Source organism: Ursus arctos, unplaced genomic scaffold (assembly GCF_023065955.2).
Source record: "Ursus arctos isolate Adak ecotype North America unplaced genomic scaffold, UrsArc2.0 scaffold_3, whole genome shotgun sequence".
In the NCBI taxonomy this organism is placed as follows: Eukaryota; Metazoa; Chordata; class Mammalia; order Carnivora; family Ursidae; genus Ursus; species Ursus arctos.
The window spans coordinates 1,923,404-1,950,802 of NW_026622985.1; the positions used below are offsets into that span (position 1 = coordinate 1,923,404).

General features: G+C 39.9%; 1 protein-coding gene across 2 annotated transcripts; it reads right to left on the bottom strand.

Moving 5' to 3' along the window:
* Positions 1-2,504: 2,504 nt before the first annotated feature.
* Positions 2,505-27,190, bottom strand: VSTM2A (V-set and transmembrane domain containing 2A). Of its 2 annotated transcripts, none has more exons than XM_026501626.4 (5): positions 27,112-27,190; positions 25,141-25,307; positions 24,039-24,089; positions 20,683-21,019; positions 2,505-2,593 (listed from the first exon to the last, which is right to left on the bottom strand). In XM_026501626.4, exons 1-5 carry the CDS (start codon positions 27,188-27,190, stop codon positions 2,505-2,507), a joined length of 723 nt encoding a protein of 240 aa, XP_026357411.3. The 2 variants fall into 2 exon arrangements, with proteins under 2 accessions (XP_026357411.3, XP_026357418.3); XM_026501633.4 differs by lacking the exon at positions 2,505-2,593 and adding an exon at positions 2,639-2,715.
* Between the last annotated feature and the right edge of the window lie 209 nt (positions 27,191-27,399).

Here is a 27,399-nt window from a genome sequence, read left to right on the forward strand (position 1 = left end):
AATCTGTTTGAATTTAGGTAAGCAATTTCAACGTTTTATGACTTCCTCTTCTGAAAAACATTTCATCACCTTAGAAATCAAGGTTGAGAAAATCATATAACTTATTTTTCAATCTTTGTTTCTAGAGTCATGGTTACCTATGAGTAGTCGTCCCAAGGTGAACACGACTAGACAGATCCTTTAATTATTTTAAAGCTTCTGTCCAGTATATAAGGTTACACATGAACTTTTCGAGTTTGGAAATAGATAGATAGTGGGCCATGTTCTTTCTCACAGAGGCCAGTGAGTCAGACTCTCGGTATCCCATGGACAAAGAAGACTTCATTATTTTGGACACTGACACAATGAATCTAGCGAGAATTCTTCCCAAGCCAGCATATATCCTTTATTACGAGCGAGCATGGTAAACATCATTGATACAGATACACGTCTGTCTTGCTTTAGAGTTGACCAATCTCATGACCTGAACTTTGGGTAAAAGTAAATTACATGGTGGATTTTCCCAGCCTGACTGAATTTGAATCAGTACACTAATTTACGCTTGAATGTATGTGATCTTTAGAGGCCAGATAGACTCAGTAAATGTTTATCTTACCATTAATTTATTCATTTTAAGTATTAAATTTTGAAAGAAAATAAATTTCTAGGTTAATAAAATAGCTCAATTAAGTCCTTTATTTATTTTTCTCATTAGACTGAAATAATAAACCAAATGGACAAAAAGAAGTCAATAAAAGTTTTAGCCTGAAACATTCTTAAAGAGAATGTTAAGATATTATGAAAATATGCACATTGCTTGTAATTGAAGAGCAGAAAATTGATGCATTTACCTTTGAAAAGCAGAGGTATTCATTGCCTGCAAGCTTCAGTTTAGGACCTTAGCCTATGAGCTGCTGGTCCTACAAAGATGATCTTCTGGTTTTGTCATGAAAGCAAATGGAAGGATCTCTCTGTAAGGAAAACTGAGGTCATTTCTATCTCAGTCTGTATCTATTCCATAGTGTATATGGAACACATTAATAGTTCTGCTTATCATTCTTTGCCAGAGTAGAAAACAGTTTCCAAATAAAATAATCTGAATTCTCATAAAGCCAAAAATAAGAATGAAATATTTAAAATTATAATTCACTTAACCAGTGAAAACTTGAACACATTATCTTCTTTAGTTGGGGATTTGCACTCATCTTTTGCATATTATATTTAGCCAACAACCAAATTTTAATTTTTAATTAGGAGACATTAAAATATAATTAGCAGCAAATAACAGAGTGACAAAGCTACAAAAATCCATAAAGGTCAAAGGAAGCAGCATTTTTAGCCACAGCAAGAAGTGTTCTTCCATGAATTTAGGTGATCATGGTGACCACTTCACCTTCTCCACATTCACCTCCAAGGCAAATTTTCTAGAAGCAACATTGCTTTTTGAAAATCATAATGATGGTAATAATATAGGGACAGCTGTCAAAACCAGAGAGTATACATTCTTCAGAGTCAAGAGACCCTCAAACCTCAGTAAACACCATATATAAAGGAACAGAGCAAATTTCAACACAGCATACACACAACAAAATTAATTCATTTATCAGAGACCGATACAATTTTGAAAATGCATTTTCCAGAAGGAAGCAGAGGGCAACAGAGACCGTCTGCAGCTGTCAAACCTGTGGAAGTGAAACAAGGCATTACAAAATTCACACAATATATGAATTATAAGTGAAAAACAAATGCTTCATCTAAAAAAAGTTGGTTGGTGGCCCAACATATAGATGTCTCTATGTATATATTTATATATTTAATGATAGAAATCAGCTTGCATGAGGGTCATAGTCTATCTACTTTGAAGTTATATCACACATACTATAAGCAATTTACAGAATTTGTCAAGTTTGCATATATGGGAATTGCAAAATGAATTAAAATACATTGAAATATAGAACACTCAAAATGTATTTATATAAACCTCCCAGGATTGACAGGGATTGGCCGTAATCAGCACTTGCCACCATTGAACAAGAACCATAATCAAGAAAAAGGCAAAAAAAAATCCAAGAAAAAAGAGAAAATTAAAAAAAAAATCTTCCTTTTATTATGTCTTATTTAAAATAATGTTCTCCTTGTTGACTCGCAGTGTTGATGATTTTGCTGTTGCCCCAAAACGGGGATTTTGTTTGATGCTAGTTTATGTTCTGTAGCTTTTTTTGATTTCTGTTTGTTTCCTGCAGATAACGTGTCTTTCAGTAGGAAATCAGTGGTATCCATCGTAAATATTTACTATACCGATGACGTTCAGGCCAACCCCTGAGCAGTCAGTGAGATGATGCTTTAAGGAGCCGAAAGAAAAGGAAAAAACAAAATAGATCTTGCTATTAGAAAACGTCCTATCACTTCACACTAATTTTCTTGAAATAAAAGACCAGTGATTTGCCCAAGAAAATGTTATGAACAAAGCGTGTGATAGCCTCTTCGTTTATGCTTCCGGAAGCAGGCGCTCCTTGGGTAGGTAATTAGAGAACAGTGGGTGCAGAGTGGTGCTTGGAGTTTAGGGTCAACTTTGCTGTCCGCTCCGTAGATTTTACAGGCGATTTGCTCTTTGCTTTAAGAAGAGAAAGTGATATTGGAAAAAAGTCAGCACTTTAGATTAAAGCAAAGCACCCTTCACAAAGCCACAAACAAGAAGCAGGACAGAAAGTCCATGGCTTGTAGCTATCCTCGCACCTGCGGAAGAAGTTATAAGATATTCGCTCATCTTGAAGATTTCCAATGCTCCTTATTAGGCTGTTTTAAACACATACATATATATATTTAATTAGCTCGCCAGCTTGGCTCTGGTGCTCATGAATGTCTTGGCATGCACTGCAAATAACAACACAAAGTATTTCAGTCCCAGGAAGTTGGTCTTGTTTTGTTTTGTCTGTTTTCAAACAATGCCATCCCATGGTTGGGAACACTGAGAGCAACAAATACAGACACTCTTCCCTCAAGTGATTCTTTAAGGATCATTCACTATAGTCATTTGGTTATTCCTCTACTGGTACCGAAAAAACGCATCCCCTGTTTTACTACTGCAAAAGCATAAAACCACAGGAGTATATCCCAAACTGAGAGCAGCAGGCTTCTCAAGGGCGGGGAGAATGTGTTCTGGGATGGGTGCATTAGGGCATTTGTTTTAGAGAAAGATCATTCTCAACTGTTTACTCGTGAAACCTGAGGAAAAGTGAGTGCTATCAAGAGATGGAAATTTTTGAAAGAGCTTGAGGACATTGTAAGAGAGAGAACTAAATTGTACTCTTGCATTTTCTTCTTCGTACATTTTATTCGGTAAGCTTATAGCTACTAATTATGTATCAAATACCTTTATTAGTAAGAAAACAAAAATGTGATGAAGCTCAAAGCATTTCTTTCTTTTTTGGGAGGGCTCTTTCTTTTTTCTTTCTTTCTTTCTTTTTTTTTAATTGGAGATAGATTGAAACAGGTTGAAGGGGTAAGGGTATGGAAGTTCGATCTTTTGAATATTTCTGCTAAATCATGATCAGGTCCACATTGCCAAATGATAAAAGTTGAGACAAAAACACATGCTCTCAAAACATCACTGTAGAAATAAACATTTGGGGGATATAAGATGGCCATTTAGTAGACTAGCATTACTGTTTTTTTGTTGCTGTTGTTGCTGGGTTTTTGTTTTGTTTTGGTTTGTTTTTGGTTAGGTTACTCTAGTGCTGCCATTGACTGTCTTTGTTTGGTAGTGGGCCATATATTTAACACAGTATCTCCTCACAGAATCCTAATGTCTGAAGACCCTGCAGTTAATGGTGAGTCTCTGCAGGCTGCCTTCACTCAAGCCGGGTAAGAAGGTTCAACAATGCAAAAGTGGTAGTATAAGTGATGTGCAGCTCTCAGCAAAGAGTTCATGCAAGGGACATACATACAATCTATGTAGAACCACTAGCTTTCCAAAATTAAATATATATTCTTATTATCTTTTGAAGAGAAATTCTTTGACAAGGATTCATTTAATCAAAAAAAAAGGAAAAGAAAAAAGAAAAAAGGAGAAAGAAAGAAAAGAAAAGAAAAGAAAAGAAAAGAAAAGAAAGAGAAAGAAAGAAAGGAGGGGAGGGGAGGGAAGGAAGGGAGGAAGGAAGGAAAAGAAAAGAAAGAAACGATTACATGTCTCTTTGAATAGCCAACTGCACTTGACTTGACACAAAATATGTTTCATATTGAGTAAAGGTTTAAATAATGCTAAGAGCAATAAAAGCAAGCAAAATGATTCACTCTTCAAAAAAGATATTTTGTGAAATAATGGTTTCCTTTTCAGCATGGGCATTGCAGATTGGCTCACACTTGCTCAGGTCATGTACTATGCTGCCCCTTCCTCAAATAATCAACCCTTCATAGGAAATGTCTGAGCTCATTGTTCCCAGAAAGATATGAAGGGAACAGCTACTTCATTTTGACCCAACATTTCCAACCAAACTATGTCCAGCATGTGCAAGTTAAAACAAAATTTACATAAGCAGTATAATCGGAAAGAAAGCCAACTGCATACTGTAAAGAGTATTTTAAGGCTACTAAAATTTTGAACTGCCATCAGATATGCAATATGCCACTGTAACTTGTTTTTTCCTAGTACTCATTCATCTGCTCTAGGTACATGCATTTCCTAGCATATTTCTATTAAATGAAATGTATTTCTGTCAGGACAATTACAAAGTTTTATCCCCCCTGTACATTAGATTCTAAAGCAATTTTATCATTAAATCACTAAATGTTTTTCTCTTCTTTCTGTTTTAGGTCTTGAATGAAGAAATATGGACTCCTTTATCTTTGTAAACCCAAAGACTTGGTGAGATCTAAGACTCTGAATGCTGTCATTTGTCGTGTGTTCTTTTAACAAATAATCATCATAGTCCTTTCCATTCAGATGTACACTATTTGGAATATTACATTATTATCAAACATGTTATTATACTCTATTCTATAGAAAGTTCTTATTTAAAAAAAAAAACAAACTTTGGCCACTCACCCTGCTTTATTCTTATCTTCACTGATAGAAACACTTTACTTTTGTGAAATAATGAGAGCCAGGACTGCAGTTAGGAGCCCTGAGCTCCAATTTCCTCTGCTGCCTCTCATTTCTAAGATCCCAAACAAGATACATTTTGTTCTACATTTTCTAAATTGAGCATAATAACTGTGTAATCTTTTTTTCATATTAGTATGACAGACATTGTGTTGGATCCCCTCCTTTGCTTTAGTTGGTTTCTTTTGCTTTATGCCCAGGCCAGGCAGGGTGAGCTGTTAGTCCCTAATATGACCATGAATTTAAGCAACTCTTCCCCTCACATAGCCTGCGTCCATTCTGTGTGTTCCCCCAGCTCGCTGTAATCTCACTCTCCCCTGAACTTCAGAGTATACGGGCTTCGCCTCTCCAAAGGCCTTCACATGGCCTACATTAACTTGTAATTCATTACATTCAGAGCTTATCTCACTGATTCCACTGTGAGCTTATTAAAGGCAAGGGACAACACTTTTTATGACTCTCAATGTCTAAAAAACGCCTTGAGAGTTTTAAGGATTTTGTCCCTTACACAAAATTCCCTGTGAAGAAGAGAGATACTATTACCTAAATTATGCGAAGAAAATGTACGGATAGTGTGGCCAGACGAAGAGCAGCCTAATAGAACCTAGAGATTTCTCTCTGACTCAGAAAGCCATTTCACGCCGTCCTTTGACTTCTATGTAATAACGATAACTTTCGTTTGTTTTTAGGCTTAAAGATTTTCATAGTTCTCTCTCAGGTGTAATTCCCCAAGCCTTTGTAACACTGGAAAGGTATTTTCTCCATTTTGCAAATGGAAAAGTCTGATAAGTCGCCTTAGAAGTCTAAGGAATGCAGAAACTTAGTTTCCAGTTTTCAGCTCTTCTACCTCATGCAATAGCCAGTGTCACATCACCTTCACTGAGATGTGGAAAAGCAAGCATTTCTCAAGAGGCTGACTGTGACAAAAGAGAATTTGGCTAAGGAGAAATGTGAAAAAAAAGAAAAAGAAAAAAGCTTCCAATATTTTGTCTTCACTATACTTATTATTTCAAAGAAGAACAAAAAATTCCATCTATTGCTTTAAAAAAAAACCAAAGAAACCAACAACAAGAACAAAAAACAACAATCACAGCATAGGAGTGAGACCTTGGCATTCTGTGCAATCGGTGACGGGCCGCAGTTACACCACATGTGAGAACCACTGCCATGGAGAGCTCAGTCCTGCATCTCCCTGCCTCGTTTTACTCAGCACAACTTCCCAGACTGCAAAGTCGGCCTTGCCCCTCTCATCTGTCTGCCAGCTGGAAGAACTTAGCTCTCTTTTAGTGCCTTCCTTTTTACACTGTTCTATCTGTACTGCCATTTCTTCCCTGCACCCAGGGTCATGAGGCGGGAAGACACTGGGCGTGTTTTAACAATATAGCAACCCTCTTGTCCACATCCATTTCCAAAAAGACTAAAACTCGTTGGGCATCTACTGTGTGTCAGGGAATACGCACGGGAATGTGCATACATTGTCTCATTGCATACATTGTCAGTTCATCCCCTCGACAGTTCTGTATAGTAAATGTATAGATCAGGGAAATGTAACTCAATGACATAGAATAACTCCTCCTAAGTCCCATGGATAATACATAGTAAATTAAGAAATGAAGAGACAGCAATGCAAGTCGGGTCAACTTAGAATAAGGACGTGCTTTTTTAAAGAAACTCCCTGAGGCAAACGACCTTGCTCCATTGTCTCCACATCTGTTAAATCAAGATGTGAAGCTGTTATTTGAATGTATGCTAATCTTTTCACAGAAAATGCACTGGTTATCACATGCTTCAGAGAAAAAAGAAGAAAAAAACTGATCTAAAGTTTCTTTCCCCCAACTCTGAATTGATAAATACTAGATACAAAAACATCATCAGACTTTGAGTTTTCTTAAACATGAATAAGACGTGAAGTTTGTTTTGCTTCATATAGCGTAGCAAATGTCATATGACATAATAATATTTTGAACTTTTCACATTATAGACTTTAAGAGCTTAAAGGTTCCTCCAAATTCATTTAATTATTTGTTTTTTTTTTTTTTTTTTTTTTTTTTAAAGATTTTATTTATTTATGTGACAGAGAGACAGCCAGCGAGAGAGGGAACACAGCAGGCGAGTGAGAGAGGAAGAAGCAGGCTCCTAGCGGAGGAGCCCGATGTGGGACTCGATCCCGGAACGCCGGGATCACGCCCTGAGCCGAAGGCAGACGCTTTAACGACTGCGCTACCCAGGCGCCCCCTCATTTAATTATTTGAGTACAAGGTGGCTCCACCATCATTCCCACATGTCCTCTTCCAAGAACTTCTTTTTTTTTCAAGCTTTTTATTCAATTTGAAAGCCTAACGCTAAGAAAGTTAAGTTGGTTGTTTTAAAGTGCCACCACTCGTTCGTGACGGAGTGAAGAAGGCCACCGGAGCTCTTGTGTACCAGGTTATGAATGCAAAGAACTAAGTGCAGCGGTTAGACAACTATCTGGAGAATTTATGCCATCTAAATTATACCAGCTCCCCAAATATCCACTTCTCCTGGCTGCGGATATTTTCCGATAGGTAAATTTCCTATGTGAGTACAGCTTTTCACTGGTTTAGATATGAGGAACGATCAGTGCAGGGTATGTCTATAAATTTGGGTATAATTCTCTTCTCTTTCCTGTGTGAGGCTCTAGTGGAGTCAAATCAGCAAGAAAAGAGAAAGAAAACAATTTCTCTCGTGCGATGTGGCTCCACAGTCTTACTCCAGAGTCTTTATTTTATACAAGTGAGTATGAGTGAGGCTTATCATCTGAACAAACCTAAAAATGAAAATGCTCCAATAATAAAAGAAGCAACACTCAAATATTTTGTCTGTAAGGAGGCCAAGTTTATAAAGAATGAAGTGTCCATTGCAGCTCTAGGAACAGACAGACCCTTTGACATACTTCTCTTTTATTACAGATGCCAGCTTTAAGAAACAAAAAGAGCTGTGTGAGAAAATTTGAGCTAGCTTTTAATGCAATTTTTATTCAGGTTTGCACATACTAAATCACTATTTAAGGGGAAAGGTCAGATAATAGGATGATTTTATCCTAGAATTTTTTTAATAGAATATCTTTTTGTTAGAATTCTTATGGATCCCGTGCCAATTTCTTCCAGAAATCCATTTTTTAAAAGAAATGTGCTTCATTTTGACCTAATACATAAATTGCCTATTTTATTGTGCCCTGGCACGTTGGTGGCAACTGTGTAAATTTCCTCTTCTCTTTCCTTTTCAGCGGCAAATTTACAGCTCTGTTCTAGTCATGAGGCCTCTTATTGTAGCTAAGGGAAAATTTTTAAAAAGTGCAGCTGCCCATGTACACAGTCTAATTGCCAAGGTGCATGGCTGATACGCCATTCAGGATAGAATTTTCCAGACTCTATCCGTGGCAGGATATCAGGGTTTCCACTTTCTACAGTGACTTGAGAAGGAACACGTCAAGGGATGGTTCCTCCCACCTGCTAAGTACACAGGGCGTCTCAAAACAGCGCACTCATTGTAACTCACTCATCCAAGACTGATCTCAGTGCACAAGGATGAGCAAATATCTCTTGAACCCTTACTATTTCTTTACCTCTGACTGTGGTCTCATGAAGTTATTACAATGGTTCCAAATTATGGAGCTGAAGCTGGTGAACCTGCGATGTGCTCGAGTTTGCCCAACTAGTGGGTGGGGCCGCTGAGATTCAGAACCAGCTCGGTTTCAACCACAAGCTAATGTGCATCACAGTCTCCTCTGGAGATTCTTCAAGGCTGCAAACTCTAGACTCTCAGTCTGTTAGAAATATTTGGAAATATGAGCTGCTTTGACAAAATGGAATGGAGAGCAATATAAATTGGTGGAAAACAAAATGTTTCCAGAGAGTGAAGTTTTTAATATGACATACATTTAATGACTCCTTTAATGCATGGATAAGAATGACTTCTTATTAGCACTGCATTCACCAGTACATAAATAAACGCTGCTCAGGGGCTTGCAACTATTTACTCATGGAGTTTAAATATGCCTTCTGCATGCGTATTTTCAGTATTAATTAGCACATTCTTTATTCATAATGCGAAGGTAGATATTAACCCACACCTTGTTGGAGTGATCACAAATGCCCTGTGAGGGACTACACGCGTGCTGACAGTACTGTCGAGCAATGCCAAATCCCTCAAAGGGCTTATGTAAGCACATTCAACGAGGACAGCTGGGGTCAAGGTGGGATGGCTCTGCGTCAGACGGGCTGGACTAGTGTGCCCTGGGTGAGGACGCTCACATAAGGTGCACCACAGCCAGAATTACTGCCTACTGCGTGGAGAGGGAAGCAAGCTGCATTTTCATATTTGAGCACTCACTCACGAGCTGGTGAAGTAAAGGATCTCTCTTTCCGCCTACACTCCTGCTGCACCCTGTCATGGGTGCCCCCCTCCCACATCAACTGAGAAGAATCCCTCAGCAAAGAAAGAAACACATCTCACGTTTTTACAGAAATGGCAACTGAGGCATTCAGAATAAAGACACAGAAGTAAAGGAAAGAGAAGGAAAAAAAGTTGCAAATATGCAATTTCAATTTTCACTTATCTTCTTACATAAACTGAAAAATAAAGATATCAATATAATTCATACAATAATTTGCCTCCATTTAAACATTAATTTTAATTGTTCAGCAAAGTTTGCTTTTGAGGAAAAAATTATTTGAGGCCTAATGCCAACAGGATATAGAAAAACACCAATTATATAGCTTCAGAAAACACACTTATTTTAACATAAGAAAAATGTTTTAAGACTTTACCCATATGTTTTCCAGATTTGAGCCAATGGTTGTACATTTTTCCTTAACCCAGCTATTTCAAAATTATCTAAATTAGAATGTTTTATAAATGAACTTCATAACAGAAATGACCTTAGCCATCAGAATTAACAGAGATGAAGCAGTATATATTATATATATATTATATATATACTTTTAATCCATATCCTTTTTATCAAGGCACGCGGATACAATAAAAGTACATAGTTGCCAGGGGCTGCTCATCAAATTTTCTAAAGATGATTTGATATTAAATACAATTTTAAATAAATGAATGTTGTTGTTGCCATGGTATGCAATGAAGGATGACCCAAGTGTGTTCGTCATTAATACATAGGTATCTGGGGTGGTTTTGTTAGAGACTGACCAAATTATATAAGAAGTCATGTATCTTCTCAGCAGTGGTATTATCCTAACTGGTTTGTACTATACATGAACCAAAACATCATACCCAATCCTTAAACATCTATTTAACTCTAATTACATGCTAAACACAATGCTAGACACTGCAATAACACCAAAAATATCAAGACATAGTTCATATCTTCAAAATACTCATATTTTCAGATTGTCTGAAATTGAGTTTTTACACTCTGAAGGGTTTTTTCCTATTTAGTAGTTGTGTTTCTACTGCTTGTTCCCTAAATGCAGTATTTTTCAAATTAACCATTTACAATGCTAAGAGAAATGAGAAAATTAATGTTTATTTAATCAGAAAAATTAAAACTCAAATATGTTCCAAATGGCTGAAGATGCTGCTAAGAATGTCTATAACATAAAACATATAAATAACACAAGAAAGAAATCAGTCCCATAACAGACCCCCTCACTTCACAATGCTTCAGACCCTTCTACTTTAAAATGCAGCGCGACTGCATTAATCTTTATTAAAATGCTTATGTCTGTGAAGAGAACGAGTGTTTAATGTAATTTCTTACTTTGTATTTTTTCAATGCCTCCACAGTCATCATCTTTGTGAAATGAGGAATCCTAACTCCTAGTTTTACAATCTGCTTTAATTCAAGCACTAAACGTTTAACCTATACTGTTTTTTTTTTTTTTAATGCATACAGGGTTCTAAATTCATGCAAAAATGCTCTCTCAGACTTTTTAAAAGACGTATTAAATAAAACATAATTATCATTTATAAATCTTCCAGGGTACTAATTTTCCTTGACAGTACCAATGACTGCACCATTGCTCACCGCTCTGAACTCCCTCTGAATTGGGGGATGAATGAGTCATACTACTGAGAGGAAAAATGACTGCATGATATTTAATTTATGGACTTTACATGTGCTTGATTAGTTTAATCAAAATAAACTTATCAAGATCACAGCCATTATATTTAGAAAAACAAAAAGAATAATATGATGGTCAGATTCTCTATCCAGCTCCCAGGAATTAACATACAGTGTTCTTAATTTCAAGGCTACTAGCAATTTCCAAGTATACCACTTTCATAGTAGTACCTTTTATATATACATATATATATGCACACACGTGTACATGTATGTATAAACGTGTGCATGTGTACATACATGTGACTGTATATATTTTTAATTTGTCACGACTTCCACAATCTTACCCATTATTTTATTTTGTCTTTTTTAATTTGTTGAGTATATTTTATTTGCTTGTTTTCTCTCTCATGAGTTATCACTGGTCTTTTTTTTTTTAAGAGTTATTTATTTATTTTAGAGAAAGAGAGAGAGAGAGCACATGGAAAGGAGGGCAGAGGGAGAGAGAGAGAGAGAGAATCCCAAGCAGACTCCCCACTGAGCGTGGAGCCCAACACGATGCAGACTTTGTCTGACAACCACAAGTTCATGACCTGAGCCGAAATCAAGAGTCAGATGCTTAACCGATTGAGCTTCCCAGGCGCCTCTGTCATTAGCCTATCTTTAAATCTGGGAAATTCTAAATAACATGGGTTTTTTTCCATATAACAAAAGCAATAAATTATCATTGTACAAATGTTAATTATACACACAAAATAATCAAATAATTAAAAATCATAAGATCTTGACTTTTGATGCACATTTTCATAATATTTATCATTTTTCTATGCAAGTATCTCAGATTGATTTAAAGTTTTGTATTCTATATTTTTTAAATTATGTTTTGTATCCTCTATTTTTTACATTGTATTCTGAGTTGAATCTTATCTAATCTCATTAAAACTTGATTTTAGAACCTGTGTAATAACTGCATGGTTTTAACACATTCATTAGGTAACTTCCTTACTTTTGGTCATTTGGGTATTTGCTGTTTGGGGAAGGCCTCTGTGAGTAGCATCTCCGCTGGTGCATCTGGGCTGCTTCACTACTGATCTTGGAAGTTCCTCCAAGGAGCATCGCTTCAGGTATGAGTGGGACACACGGGCTAAGCCCTGTGACTGATCTTTCCAGATAAATTTTCCTCCAGAAGGAAAGTACGAATTCACCGTGCAAGTAATCAGATAGCAAAATGCCTGAGTCACTGTAACCTTGATGATACACATTGATTCTAAAAATCTTTGCCAACATTCTGTGTGTCAAGTTTTAAAAAAAGACTAGGGTTTTGACTGAGACTGCATCAAGTCTATAAATACTTTTGAAAAACCTAACATATTTAAAATTGAAATTGTTCATCCAAAACCATGCATATTCATTCATTTACTCAAACCTAAACTCTCTGAACAAAGTGTTCCAATGGTCTTCATATTTAGATTGCTTGCAATTGTTTTTTTTAAAATAGATATTTTATACTTTTTGTGTTGTCGTTACCATTGAAAATTATATATTAGGCCCCAGATATTTTCTATTTTGGTTTTGCTGTCAAATAGAGAATTGATTTAAGTTTATTTCGGTATTGCTGAGTCATTTGGAATGGATGACATAATCACAGCATATGTAAAACTGAGATTATTTTCTTCTTTTCCTATGTATGAGACACACATATTTCCTTGTCTGCTGTATCACTTTTTTACTTAAATTTGATTTAATTAAACAAATGTTTTAAATTACTTATAGTAAAATGTTATTTTCACTTGTACATTTTGTAACTTTAAATCTTCAAAGCCTCAAGCCTCTGATTTTGTGCTAATCTTTCTCTGATTTTCTTTTCTGCTTAGCTCTTTAATTAATTTGAGTTCATTTGGACACCTATCATAAATTATAATAATGTTTCCTTTTGTCACTTTTAATTAAATAAATCCTTCCTTAGGTCTTATATTTTTAGCTCATCAGATATTATATTATTTTATATAATTTGAAAGATTTCAGGCTTCTTATTTTCTTTCATCTTTATTCATATTTATGTTCCTTTATTACCCCTTTAAATCATAGTTATTTAATAATATGCTTTAAAATCCGGTAGGTAAAGAGGAAGGAACCAACCAATGCTGAACTAACTCCCTGCCAGCTTTACCCTGATAGATATTTAAAACACATCATGTCTCTTAATGCTGAAAATGGCCCTTAGGGAATATGTGTTAATATTTGTTTTTATAAATAATGGTTCTGGAGGTTCAGAGATATTTTGTACACAGCTCACTCAACAAACAAGCTGGGGTTTATTGGGTTCTAAATCCATTTTATTTTTTTCCTTTTAAGGCTTTTAACTGTTCTCCCTTGTTTATGTTTTCAGATGTATCTTTGATCATTTTATGACTTTAAAAATTCTGAGGGGCTTTTTTGAAAGCTTGAATTTAATTAAGTTAGCAGCCATGTGCGGTTTCCAAATACATGGCTCTTTATCCAGGCTCCACAGTTCAAATTCTTAACAATCCTTTGGAATTTTATTACGCTTTACAATAAGGATCCTGTTACAACCTTGGGCACCACAGCTGGTGGTTAATATATTTAGTATGGTTACATATAGGGCAAAATTTATCATCAATTAATGGCATTGTGACAGAAGTAAAAAAGAAAGTTCTGAAATTATATATGATAAAACATAAGCCAGGAATGAAGACTCAGTCTTCCTTCTTTAACCCCTCACCTACCTACACACCCAATAAGGGATATATTCGTCACAGCGGAGCCAAGAGCCAGGTTGTATAGACCATTTACTCTCAGCACCACCTTGCTCCTAATAATAATCAGAATAATTATATAATTATTATAAAGCATATGCAACAATATTAATACAGCAGCTAGTTATCATGTATTGAGGGCTTGATCAATGCTAAGCTCTCTCTATATATGATTTCATTTAATTCTCAAAACTTGGAGAGGTTTATACCATCGTTCCCATTTAACAAATGAGGAAAGGGAGACCCGGCCAGCTGTGGGTTATGCAGATGACTTGGAGTTGCTGTGCCCACGGCCCCCTGCGGTAGAAATGAATGCACCTGTGTTAGGCTATACGTGGCAGCAGTGTTCCTTGGGAGAAGGGACCCTTGTCTTTTCTAGGACATGTGTTACTTTGACCAACAGAATTCTTTCCAGCAACGTCTCAAACCTTTGGTTATCTATCCAGATAGCTGCTTCCCTGGCAGCTCTCTGAAATCTCAAGGCTCAGGCAATCATTAGAGACAGGAGCTTACCACACTGGCAATTCTGCTTTAGGTCTCCTCAATTGCAGAGCTCCTGGCGATCACAAGTGAACCTTAATGTGGCCAGTGGTGCATTGAAAAGCCCTTCCAACATAGAGCTGGGTCTTGGTTTTATGGACTTAGCTGGTTACTGAATTTCAATGAGTAAATATGGTTTGCGAGTGAATTTAGCCAGTATAGACTTTTAATCTACTTAATTCCGGTTCAAACACTGCTCTAGCAGATTCCGTGGCCTGTATTATCTAAAGCACTGCCTCAAATCTATTTTTCATCTTATTCATAGACACTTGATTTACATAGCAGCCATTTAACTGATAGAATTACAGTGATCAAATTAATTTAACCTGTGTAAGCAGCCAAGTTGGATCATTTAAACCAAAATCAACATTAAGGTCTAAATTATAGTACTGGCTCTCTCCCTAAATGTAAGACACCCTTTCCTCATATTTTAAATGAGGAAAACAGTCTCCGGCAAGACCCCCAGCCCTCATCTGCCTTCCCGCACCAGCTTTGAGTTCTGCTTCAAGATCATGCTTGCTAACTCTGGCCACTTTTGGAAAGCAGCCATGTTTACGAGCCACGGAGGAGCTGGCGGGAGCTCTCGGTTTCTAGCAGCTGTAGCAACAGCTGCCTCTCGATGCTCAGGTTCACCTCATGGTGAAAACACAACAATCATATTTTGGAGTTCAGAGAATCAGCATCCCTGCTGAGTGACTAGAGCCTCACACGTAGGAACGTAGCTACCCCTTAACCACAGCCAGTTTTCTAAGTGCCAGCTGTTGATCACAGGAGTGAAGAGAACAGCTTCACAAAAGTCCACCTCAATACAGGAAAATAAATAACGGCAGAAGACCAGTTTCTATAAAAGTATCTGTAGCATCACACATGCATGCATATCTCATGGTAAATGATACAAATTGTTTCCTCATCTGTAAGAACTTTTTATCATTTTCATCATTTGCCACACATAAAAAATGCCTATTTCCGATTCTAGATTCAGAGACTTTCATTCAACAGGTGCTAGGTGGAGTCTTAGAATATGAATTTTTAACAAGCTCCCTGGTGAGTCCGGCTTAAGTTGTCTGCAGGACACTCTGAGAAACAATGTTCAGAGTCTCGGTCAGTTTTGGAATAGTGGCAGTATTATCTATTTATGCAAATACAATTATAAGGGAAAAAAAGAGAAAAACAAAGATTTACTGTCCCTGTTTTCCTTTTCTCCTGCAAACATGAAATCCACTTGCTCTGGCACCTGGAGGAATACAAATGCAAACTGTAATGTCTGTAGCCTAGACGTTATTGTTGGGTGACCGACGACCCCTAGTGCCTGAGACAGGCTTCCCAGAACTTAGGGTGGAATCCAGCCAGGAAAGGAGGAAAGTCCTGGAAAACTTGCTACCCTACAAGACACAACAATGGCTTCAAAGGAAGTGTAAGCAAGTTGCTGCGAGCCCTGAAAGAGGAAACAGTCAATTCCGAGAGGAGAGGATTGGAGGAAGATTTATAAAAGAATTTGCATTTGAGTAGGAACTCAGCTAAGAGGGAAAAACCCAGCAGAGAAAACACATTTGCAAAGTCACAGAGGTAAGAGAGTATCTGAAAACATTGAGGAAATACTAATTAAGAAGATTATGGGCATGAGGACTGGGAACTCAGGAGAAACAAGGCTGGAAATTAGACCATGAAAGTTTGTGATGATGCTTTGGAAATAGTAATTAGTTCATACTTGGTCTGTTGTGATCTGTTTGAGGCATTAGAATTTAAACAGGCAAAGTGTTAGGAGCTGTTGCAAGAGAAGGGGAAAGTGAAGAGGGCCTATGTTGAGAACTAAGTCCCTGTTGGGAGGAACAGAAAAGATGCAGTTGTTCAAGGACATTTTGAAGAGACAGAGGGACTGAAAACTCATTCACTGTGGCAACCAAAGGAAGAGGAAATAAGAAGGTTTTCAAGGTTTCCACAAGACCTGTGTTTGGGATGACGTTATTAAAAGAATTGGGAACACCAGAGGAAGGGCATTTCTTTTTGGTGAGAAAGCTAAGATAAAGTTAGTTTTGAGTATTTGCGTTCAGGAGCCCAACCCAGACCACCCTAAAACCTTGTGTCCTCAAGCAACAATTATTTTTTCTCTCTCAGGAGTCAGTGTCAGCTGGGCTCAGCTGAGCAGCGCTGGTTGAAAGAGCAGCAGGGGCTGAGGGTAAAAGCTGGGGAGCTTGGGCTTCTCTCAGTAAGGTGGTTTCAAGGTAGTTGGACTTCTTACCTGGTGCCTGGCTTCTAAGAGGCCACAGCAGATGTGGCCAGGCCTCAGAAAGGCCAAGTGTGGACTTGGCATTGCATTACGTGCATAACATAACTTCACAGCCTACCGTCCAAGAGGCCACAGCCCAGCCCAGGATGGGGGGCGGGGGGACAGGTGCCGCATCCCAGTGGTGCAGAGGCAGCCAACGTGCAGCCAAGGCCACCTGCCCCAGCACTTACAGAAGGCATGTGCGGAGATGTGCTGGGGACCATAGTGAACCCTCGGCTGGCTCTCCATAAAGAAATCAGAAATGGAAACCTGAGTGGAGGAGTTTTGTGAGGGAAAGTTAGCAGTCCAAGTCTTAAAAATGGATGATTAGATCAGGGAGTTGACAATGCGACAGGACTACATGTAAGAGAGGCATCTGGGGGAGAAGCCAACAAAGAGAGGTCGACCTTTAACAGAAATCGAGAGGACACGGGGAGGGGGACAGAGGGTCCTACAACTGCACAGGACAAGACGTGGAGTGGGGGACGGGGCTGCAGACTGCGGACCGGTGTGAGGGAGGTGCTAGTAGTGGGAGTGGGCGGCCACACCCCCTGCCTGTTGCTGGGGGAGGCGGGGGAGGCGGGTGGGGGCTGGATTCCATCTGCTTTGCCAGTTTTTCAGGGCTTGGGGAGGGGTCAGTAGCAGGGAAAGAAGGTAGGAACAAAGGGAGGGTTGGGGGGGTGGGGAGGCCTGTGGAGGGCACCTTGGGCTTCTGAAAGGAGGGGAGGATGAGACAGGAAGACCCAAGTAGAGGGTGGGGGGGGGGACAGTGAGGTGCTTGGGGAGGGGAGGCTCAAGTACGTCTCCCTGTTCTCTGTGGAGGTGGAAGGAAACCACTGTGTGCTAGAGTCAGGAGTCTTCCTCCTCAGAACATGTGCAGGACACTTCTTCCAGTGTTAGTTATGGGTGCACAAAACTGGAGAGAGTTCAGAAGGACTGGAGATGAGAAAACAAGGGGTGCAAAAGCCAAGTTTTGTTTATCCGTTTGCTTTATCATTTTTCCTCATTGTTTTAGTTTTAATCAAGGCTTATCAAACGAATTTAAAAGGAGGTGTCATAAAGAGAAATAGTTTAAAGCAGAAGGGTACAGTCACATGCTAACTTGGAAAAAATATTGGAAAAATATGGGATTAGCTATATTAAATGACATTTAAATCTTTTCTTTATCTTGTGGTGTGTAGATGAAAAGAGGCTCTTTTTCTATCTTGTTTTTTGTTTTGAGTACATTTCTGCTTTAGGAAAGCTGGTTATTCATATGACAATTTGAACATTATATATCTGTATCTATACCAAATTACTTTCAGCTAATACTTTTCCTGCACAGAGACAGAAATTCTTTGACAGAAAAATACTATGAATTAAGAATTGAGTAATTCAGCCTAAATAATTTAATCAACTACGTCTGAGACGATCATGAAGTTAAAAGTCCAGATAAACCAGCCTTTTGTAACACATGCACCATGGATGAAGCCTGTCTCCTCGTATCAGGTGAAAACAGACAAAAGGTTACTACTGGTCTCGGTCTGTAAAAGCAAGATTTTAATTTTTGTGTCTTCACCATGTCTTGCCTTTACTAGAATAAGAAAAAAAAAAGATGCATGATCAATAGAATTTCCAAATATTTTGTTTGCTCACAAATAAAAATAGACACTGTTTGAAGAGAGGAAGTATGTCTCCTATTTTTGTGTCATTGTTGTCTGGCACTGAAGCTCTTGAAAGGATGGAGAGTGAATAAATGAAGCATGGGTGTTGAAACCAGCTTTATTTGGAAATAACCTGAAAAATTATAAAGCAAAATTATAAATCAGGATGTAGGTACTACAGTGAATCTACTCTATAAATATCCATCCCACAGACCGTATTCTATACGATAATTGTGCAAGCACAGAAACTTACACATGGATAGGACGGGTGGCTAAGTAGCCCCAGCTTCTGAACTAGAAGTTAAAAAAATGTTACTAAGCATATCGAAAATATTTCCCAGTATTCACTGGTAGAAAAAAACAGAAATTAAAGATTTTGATATATGTCCTACTAATCTTTGCTATAAGCAGATGGCTTTGGATGCACACAGGCTTCTATGAAGTCAGCGTCCCTTCTCCCATCCTGCTTCAGAGAAAGCAATAAGTGAGGCTGGGGGTGTGGTGCAAGGTAAGCAGTGATTTCTACTTGAAAACTGCCAGAAGATATCAAGAGTTGTATCATTTAGCTCCAATCACAACACTAAGAAAATACATTAAAATAGGTATTTTTAGAGTATATTATTTCATCCAAAAGTAAATAATTCAGAAATAGGACATTTCATTCGATGCTTAGACTCCTCCATTGGAATAGGTAATCCACTTGATTTAATTCAACGGAACAGATTTATGATAACTAGTTTGGAATATTCTATGTAGGCTAATCATTTGACTTTCATGATTTGGAGTTCTCACAAATAAGGTTCTAAACTACTCTGTAATTTTGCATATAGCATCTGGCTTCTTTTTTTGTTTTTGCACGAAGGAAAGGGGGACAATGTCCCCCAAAACACTGAATCTTTATCAAATAATGACTACAAAAATTCTAGCCATTAGACACATATATAAATGTAATTTGGGGGCTATATATGTATATGTGGGTATACATGCATATAGGTAACTATGTACATAAACATTCCAGCTCTGGTTTTGTTCTTTAACTTGAAAAACAAAAATGATGATAAAGAGGAAAATGAGACAAAGCCACACAAACTGAGCCTTAGGGAGGCTGAAAGACTAAGCTATTTATTCATCAGATTGGCAGAAACTGCCATGACCAAGGGATGCTGGGATACTTGCTCACCTACATTTAAAAGCAATGCAAACTCCTGGGGACCCTTAGTCAAGCTGCGTACAAATCATATCCATTAGCTTGTGATGCATGAGTAGGAAACCTAGGTTGGTACACATTATTTTAAAGGTCCTGTTCACAAGCAAATATTTTATATATGTGTGTGTGTGTGTGTATATATATACACACACACACACACACACACACACATATCTATCTATCCATATACGTATTTGAAATCATCCTAATGAAATGACCAGGCTTTTGTATTTAATGGCTAAGTGACACTGAATGTTAGCAATGTAATTTTCTATTACCAATAGTAGTATCAATAATTCTTCAATGATAAAGTGTAAAGGGAAAAACTTAAAGAATGATCATCCTGTAATATTACGTCAAGTGTTTGAACAAAATTCAGAACAGTCACGGGGTCGGGCAGGGTACTGCTCATTCCAAGAAGCCTTTATCCCACATCAAGGTTAAAACTTCAATGAGTTTCCATTGGCTGAGTGATTGCATAAATTAATGCCATTCAGAACAGCTTTAACTTGCACAGCTGACTTTGGAAATGTGTGACTAAGCCCCTAAATTGGCATCGAAGGCCCATTTACAGGAGTTGCCTTATCTCGGCAGCACTTACTGCCTTTCATCCCCCCTCACTTCCTCCCATTATCATCATCACTTTCATCACAGGCAGCTGAAGTTTCTCCTTCAAAATCAAAAGCCCTTGGAGAACAATCCTGCCTTAAAGCTATGGGCCGCTGGAAATGTGTTGTCTCTTTCATTTACATTTTGATGAAGTGAAAGTCTCCTAATTTGGGCCATTATCAATACATAAATCTGTAGAGAAAATGAACATGCATTTATAACGCAACCAACATTACATGATTTACTGTTCTTATAATGTGTAAATACAGAAGGGAAAAAAAAAAGTCCAGCTCTGAGGTCCCCTGTACACAATGTCAGGGACTGACAGCAGCTCATACCCTCCGTGCAGGCGAGCCTCGCGCCCCCCGCGTCTCACCCCATCATGACTTCAACTGCACTAGGTCTCCATGTTAAAACCATCACACCTAAATCTGTCTACCCTACTCGACCAATCTTCCTGTGGGAAGGTTTGTGAGTGCTAAAATGAAAGGCTCAAAATGGGTTTCCATACCTGATTGTGGACTTTGTTTGGGGATTTTGGCTACCGCGTGCGGGCTGGAGGTGGAGTGCGTTCGCTGGTTCGCAGAGCTGTGGATGCTGCTGGGAATGGCGGCTGAGACGTTCTTGCGCGGCTTCATGTCCTGCAGCCACATGGGCGAGGCTTCGAAGGCCTGCATCCTCCTGGCATGGCTGTTGGCATTGACTTTCAGGTAGGCCTGGGCTTTGTGCTCCTGGAGCTCTCCGTAATTGGCATCCGTCACCCTGCATTCATATAAGCCTTCATCCTTTTTCCTCACTTTGGAGATCTGAAGCTTGTGAGAGATGTCATTGCCTTGGACTTTCACTGTCTGAAAAATGGCAGGTAAAAATAAATAAATAAATAGGGTGCTATGTCAAATGATTTTGTCTCCATACTTGCTCCTGAGCTTGCTAATGCTAGAAAATTAAAGGGTCTTCATAGCCTCACAGCCACAGTCAGAGAGCTATTTATTTTCTCAACAGTCAAATCCGAAGGTCATATTTATCCCGTTGCACTAACAACTGGCTTCACAAAATCATGGAATAATTAGTTCAATCCAGCCAGCACCAGATTCTATTAGCCATGTGGTCCCATTTCCCACATTCCAGGAGCAGTGCTGCCATTGCCCAACCATGAGATCGACCTCTGCCTGGACAGCTCAGTCAAGTGAAGCACAAACAGAATCCGGTAAATGATTTCGTCTATACAGCCTCTTTTCTTTACTGCAGAGAGATCGCAACACTGTTTTGTTGGTCACAACAGAGTTTGAGAATGAGTTTCTATCCCCACATCGGGAAGCCTTACTAAAGGTACTGACAAAATATGCGTGACTATTTAATATTCTTCTCAAACGTTTGGTGCAGTCTTACCAATAGTCATGGGGTGGCATGGCTCAGATCACCTGGAGTCTTAGGGTCAGAGGGCATACCCCCTGCCATGGTGGGTCTTTATGCTACTGGAACTGGAGATGCCATCAATCAGACACTGGTTTGATTTACAAAATTAAATTGGCTCCCTTATTTCTTCTAATAATTTTTATGCCAGGTTAATAGCAAAATTATATATAAATATTAAAAGACTAGGTATAAGTTTGTATTATGTATAATATACATATACACATTTATATCCATAAGCATCTTTATCAGAACAGTTAGATTTTACATACATCATATATTATCCATGATTGACAGGATGACGGATTTCATAAGACATTCAGGATTTAAGGATTTGTATGATTTTGAAAGAGAAATGAAGTAAAGAAGGCATACACTTTCAAATGGCCATAGTCATTAAGAAACTTGGGAAGTGTTCATCCTTTTTTTACATACAGAGTTGTATATACAAATAGTTATCAATGTTTGAACCATAACCATAGTGTGTATTTATTTGTATGCAAAATTACGTATTAAGATACTAATACTAGGAAAATAATGGGGATTGATAGTTTCAAATACAGTCTCAGTTGAGTCTCCTAATAAAGTTTAAGATAGCTAGAGTACTTATATGATTATTACTTTACAGTGGAGTAAACTGAGGTTTGGGGGTTTGGGCCCTTGATTCTCCACATTGACTGCACATTAGAATCATCTAGGGAGCTGTTAGAAAATGGTCTCATTTGGGGGTGCCTGGGTGGCTTTGTCGATTACACTCCGACTCTTGATTTCAGCTCAGGTCATGATCTCAGGGTTGTGAGACCCAGCCCCATACTGGGCTCTGCACTGGGCTGGTGGAGCCTGCTTAAGATTCTCCCTCTCCCTGTGTCCCTTCCCCTCCCTCTCTGAAATAATAATAAAAGAAAATGGGCTCATTTGGACTCGTGTGGAAACATTAAGTTTGCATCTCAAGGAGGCACCGCTCCCATTAGTGTTTGATAAAAGCATTCCTGAGAATTCTAAATTAACAACTGCTGGTTTAAGACACAGGACCAAGGTCACCCTGTTAAGCTGGGAACAAACTTCTTTCTACCTCAGGCTGTAACTAGAACTTTTGCTGATTCACTAGATTTTACGAACTTTTAGCCTACATGATACTGTTAGTAGTTAGTGCACGATCATTATCTTAACTGCAGGGCTCCCTCGCACGCTATTCCTCACCGGTCTTCGGAGCATACAGTCATGGCTGAAGGGTGAAGCGTGAGTAGTCAGTAAACAATCTAGCCACTGCGTATGTATAAACGTGAAATAGTGAAGGTAAGTGTTGCCAACAATTGATTTTACCAGTAAAGTCTTTCTAGCACTGTATGAAAACAGTAATTTCTGTAATATCATAATAATTGAATTGAAATACTCTAAAAAGTGAGTTTATGAGTATAAATTGTAGTTTTTGGTTTATGTCTTATTTTTGTTTGATATTTGCTTCCATGTTGAGATTATACATCACAGAATCTGATTCTATTAGTACAATATATTTTTATATTTTTAGTTGTGATATAACTCCAATCTTATACCACTTTTTTACTATTGTAACAGCTTCAGAATAAATTTTCTTTTTTAATGTAGGTCATTGGATTTTTAGATTCCTAAAATGAATAAATAATCAGACCTTGTACGTTCTGACTTTATGTAACTATTTCATTTCTAGTCATGAAAACTTGCTTGCTATTTATGAATGAGGTAAGCAGTTCTATCAACATAAAGTGATTCCAGGGGGCTTCACTGGTGGTGTAGTAAAAAAAATTGAATTTTCTTTTTATTTCTAATGTCACATAGAATTATTAAAAGTATTAACCAGTACAGTTGAAATACCTCTTTATATTTTCAATAGGTCAACCTTCTCCAATTATGGTTTATATTTATATGGCTTTATGGTTTTATATTTATATGATTTTGAGCATTGTCATTAGACATACATTGTACTCATTATGAATCACATTAAAAACCGAGTTGTTTTCAATACAATTTCAACATCCTGTTGAATGCTTTAATTTTTTCCTGCCTAGAAAGATTTTCATAAGTTAGTGTTTTACTTGCTATTAAAGGATAATTATTTCTATGACTTTGAATGAATATTAGTATTGCAGTCCTATACTCCTACAGTTATATAACTGCTAAAAAGAGTAAGAAAAAAGTGTCACACCCTTTGGCTGGCAAATGATTCTCCAGTAATTGTTCAAATATCTACGATATTGAAATAAATAACTTTATTGTACCCACTCTAAGTCGGCTTCCATTTTTATGTACTCAGTGAAATAAAAAAGAAAACTGGCTCTCGTCCTGCGTTCGCGAAAAGGCCTTCATTGGGGACAGTGAGTCAGAGGCTTCCAAACACCTGAGATGCCCCAGTTCCCCCGGGGCCAGCACGGGCGCCGGCACCCGCGCGCGCCCCCTGTCGCCCGCTGTGATACTCACACTGATCTTGGTCCCGTCGCTGTCCGGGTCCCGGTCCGGCAGCAGCTCCACCTGCGGGACAGGAGAGCAGCTCAGACTCGGGCCCGACTCCGGACCCCTGCTCCAGAGGCTCGGGAGACCCCTTCGGCGGTGGTAGGCACGGCTGCGCTGCAGGGATTCAGCAGCGAGGCCTCGAGCACGAGCACAGCCCCCGAGGCGGGTCCCCGGCGGGACCGCGCGGGGGCGCTGCCGAGTCGCGCGCTGCGCTGTGGATCCGGACACGCCAGCGCGCGAGGGCCGGACTCCGGGAGGGGCGCGGGCGCGGGGGGAAGTTTGCCGGGACAGGACGCGGCGTGTGTGCCCGGCCTGCCTCCCCTGCGCGGGTCCCCTCCAGATTGTCTTTCTTCGCTCGGACGAGTCCGCCGCCTCTTTTGCGCCGCGGTTCCATCTCTGCTCCGACCCTGTCTACGCACTCTCCCCGCCGCTTCCCTTTCCCAATCCCCTTCACCCCCCCTCGCCCCTCCCCTCGGCCGTCTTCTCCGGTGTGTTCCTGAGTAGCCTCTGGCCCGTCCTTCACTCACTCCCCATCCCTTTACCTTCGCACCTCCCGCCCCTTTCCGCCGCCCCTCCTCCCCCCTTCCCCTTTTCCCTCCCTCTCACGCCCACCTCCCCTTACCCATCCTTTACCCTCCTCTCTCTCTCCCCTGCCCCCAATCTCTTTTCTCCCACCCTCAGTCGTGAGAAGCACTAACGGGTGTGTGTGTGTGTGTGTGTGAGGTGGAGACACAGAAAAATCCCTGCCGACCCCACTGTCCAGGAAGGGGGACAGAGAGTGTCCTGGGATGGAACAACACGGTAGTGGCCGCTGACAGCTCCACAATGGCGGGTACTGAAAGGAGGAGGTTACTGCCAGGTTTAATGGGGAAGCGCTCCACAACCTGACCTCCTCCGCCTTGGTGTTCGCGTACTGTCACCAGGACACACCCCGGCTCGCTCCGGGGCGTCCCTCACGCGCGACGGCCAGGCGGGTCCCAGGGGCGTCCAGTACCCCGGGGTGCACCTGGACGACTAGGGCTGAGGGGCACAGACGCACGGGGCGTTGCGGGCGACGCGGCTCGGCTACCTGCGCACCAGCCACCTCGGCGCCGGGCTCCAGGTCCTCGGGCCCGCGAAGGAACCACCACTGGATCTCCAGATACACCGACGCAGAGCCACTTTGGAAAGCGCAAGACATCTCCACATTCTGCCCCTCGGTCGCCGTCACGTTCCGCGGAAACTCGGTAAATTTTGCTGCAAAACAGAAACGCATCCTTTTGGAATACCCACACCACTCTTGTCAGCCTCTCGTTCCTTGAGAGCTCGCTACATTTTTCTTGGACTTAAAAAAAAAAAAAAAGGCTACAAAACCCCTCTATGACTCCCCCACCCCCCTGTCCTTTGCCTGGTTCCTGTTCATTTTTGGTATCCTGCCTAAGTAACTTTGTTGTTGATGAAGTCCAGATAATGGAAAGGTTAACAAGCTTGCCAAGTAACTCACCTCTGTTAGCCAAGATGCCCACAGTTAGATGCATATGCCTTTTGTCAGATTGCAGCATTACCCAGAACTTACAGACGGTTTCAATGAGCTACATTTTTGGAGAATGTGTCAAGTTGATACATGAGGAGAGCGTCTTGCTCTAAGTTTCTAAACAATCTATGACTAACTGGTCGTTTCAAGTCATACAGAATGGACCCTGATCACCTGTCAAAATGCCCATTCCTGATATATCAAAACAGTTATTAGCAACTGTGATTTTAAGGCCACAGCCCTGAAACAAGTCGCACACTTTCTAAGCTGTGAACATTCCTTTCTTTCTACATTAACCTTCATATCTTTCTCATCAAGCTGTATTGTAAATTGCCATACATCATGGCATATAAGCATCACACACCTGGTTTTAGTTCAGAGTGAAGACTGTTTTGAAGTCACCAGAAATTTTTTTTCAGTCTTTTCACTATCAGTCTTGACACCGCCTGTCTGCAAATTCAGAGTTAAGGTGAAACTCACAAAAATGAAATATTCCCTTTCTCCCAAAGGCATTTCTTTAACATGGAATGCTCTGGGTGGTGGTTCTTATCTTGTCTAAGGGATACTTTGTGAAGAACTGGTGTTTCCTTAAAAGTCTTGCAGAGATTTGTGGCTGATGAAAGTGCACAATTACAATGCACACTCGTGGACAGGAGGACTGAAGGGCTGCAGGAGTGATTTAGGGTGGATGCACTTTCCCCCCACTTTTTAAAGAGGGCACCATCAGTGTGTCTTTTCAGAATTTTATGAAATACCAACATAATCTCAACTGAAGTGGAACTGTATTTATACTTAAAGGAAGTAGCAGATGCTAAAGAAGACATTCTGATGTGAAAAGGACTTTTGTGCTGGAGCTGGAAGGAGGAATATGGCATTTCTGTTTGCAGAAGTGATGCAGTCTTCTGGCAGCAGAGATGTGATCTGTTCATGGTGCTGAAATGATCACTGCAGCCTGCGAAGTCCTGAACAACTGGATTCAGCAGGCTGCTGCTGCTGCTGCTGCTGCTGCTTGTAATGCGAGTCCTGCCTTTTGATGGGTCCTCAGAGGAGCCTGTCCTTTGATAAACACACATGCACACCAAGGCGCAAGGACCCAGAGAAAGGAAACTAAACCAATTCTGCCTACACTGAGGAGGACTGGCAATGGAGAGCCCCCATCCCCAGCTCTGTTTGTTTGCCATGATTATGTATGCATGAGTGGTTACCCAGTGCATGCACACAGATACAAGGCACACACACACACACACACACACACCCCTGTGTTTGCGCTTGCCCAGGAACCTACTTCATTGTCAGACACCAAGTAGATCTGCTCTCAAATCTAGCTTGCCTACTATTTAATAAACTTTAAAGAGAAACGCCAAACAGAACACTATTCCACTGTTACTTGCTAAGAATCTCACTACATCTGCTGGGCCGTTCTTTGAATGTAGAGAACACAGACAGACAGACAGACACACACACACACACACACACACACACACACTCCGCAAGCAAATGTATATTTGCCAACGAGCACAGACTTACCTTGAGAAGACAGCCCTTGTTGTACATATAAAACGGAAAAGAAAACAAATCCAACATATGCCAAAAAGATCCCCATCATTCCAAAAAGGGGGGGGGTTCACATCAGTGTAGCCAACAGCCAAAAAGCCCCAAAAGAAAGGAATGCAAACGCATCAGAGGCTCAGTCTGAGAGCCCTGCGCGCGGCACTGCGAACACCCCGCTGCTCACTCCGCGAGGACTGGCTCTGGGAAGAGGGGAGTGCGATTCGCGGAGGTTAAAACCAGCTGGCTCGGATTCGGAGAGGCTTC

What these genes read in the sequence shown, in the direction of transcription:
- VSTM2A (XM_026501626.4), bottom strand. Translation starts at nt 27,190, where the DNA reads ATGATGGGGATCTTTTTGGCATATGTTGGATTTGTTTTCTTTTCCGTT. An exon ending in ACAAGGGCTGTCTTCTCAAG is followed by an intron (nt 25,308 to 27,111) that starts GTAAGTCTGTGC and finishes TCTGTTTTGCAG; the next exon opens with CAAAATTTACCGAGTTTCCG. An exon ending in CCGAGGTGGCTGGTGCGCAG is followed by an intron (nt 24,090 to 25,140) that starts GTAGCCGAGCCG and finishes CCTGTCCCGCAG; the next exon opens with GTGGAGCTGCTGCCGGACCG.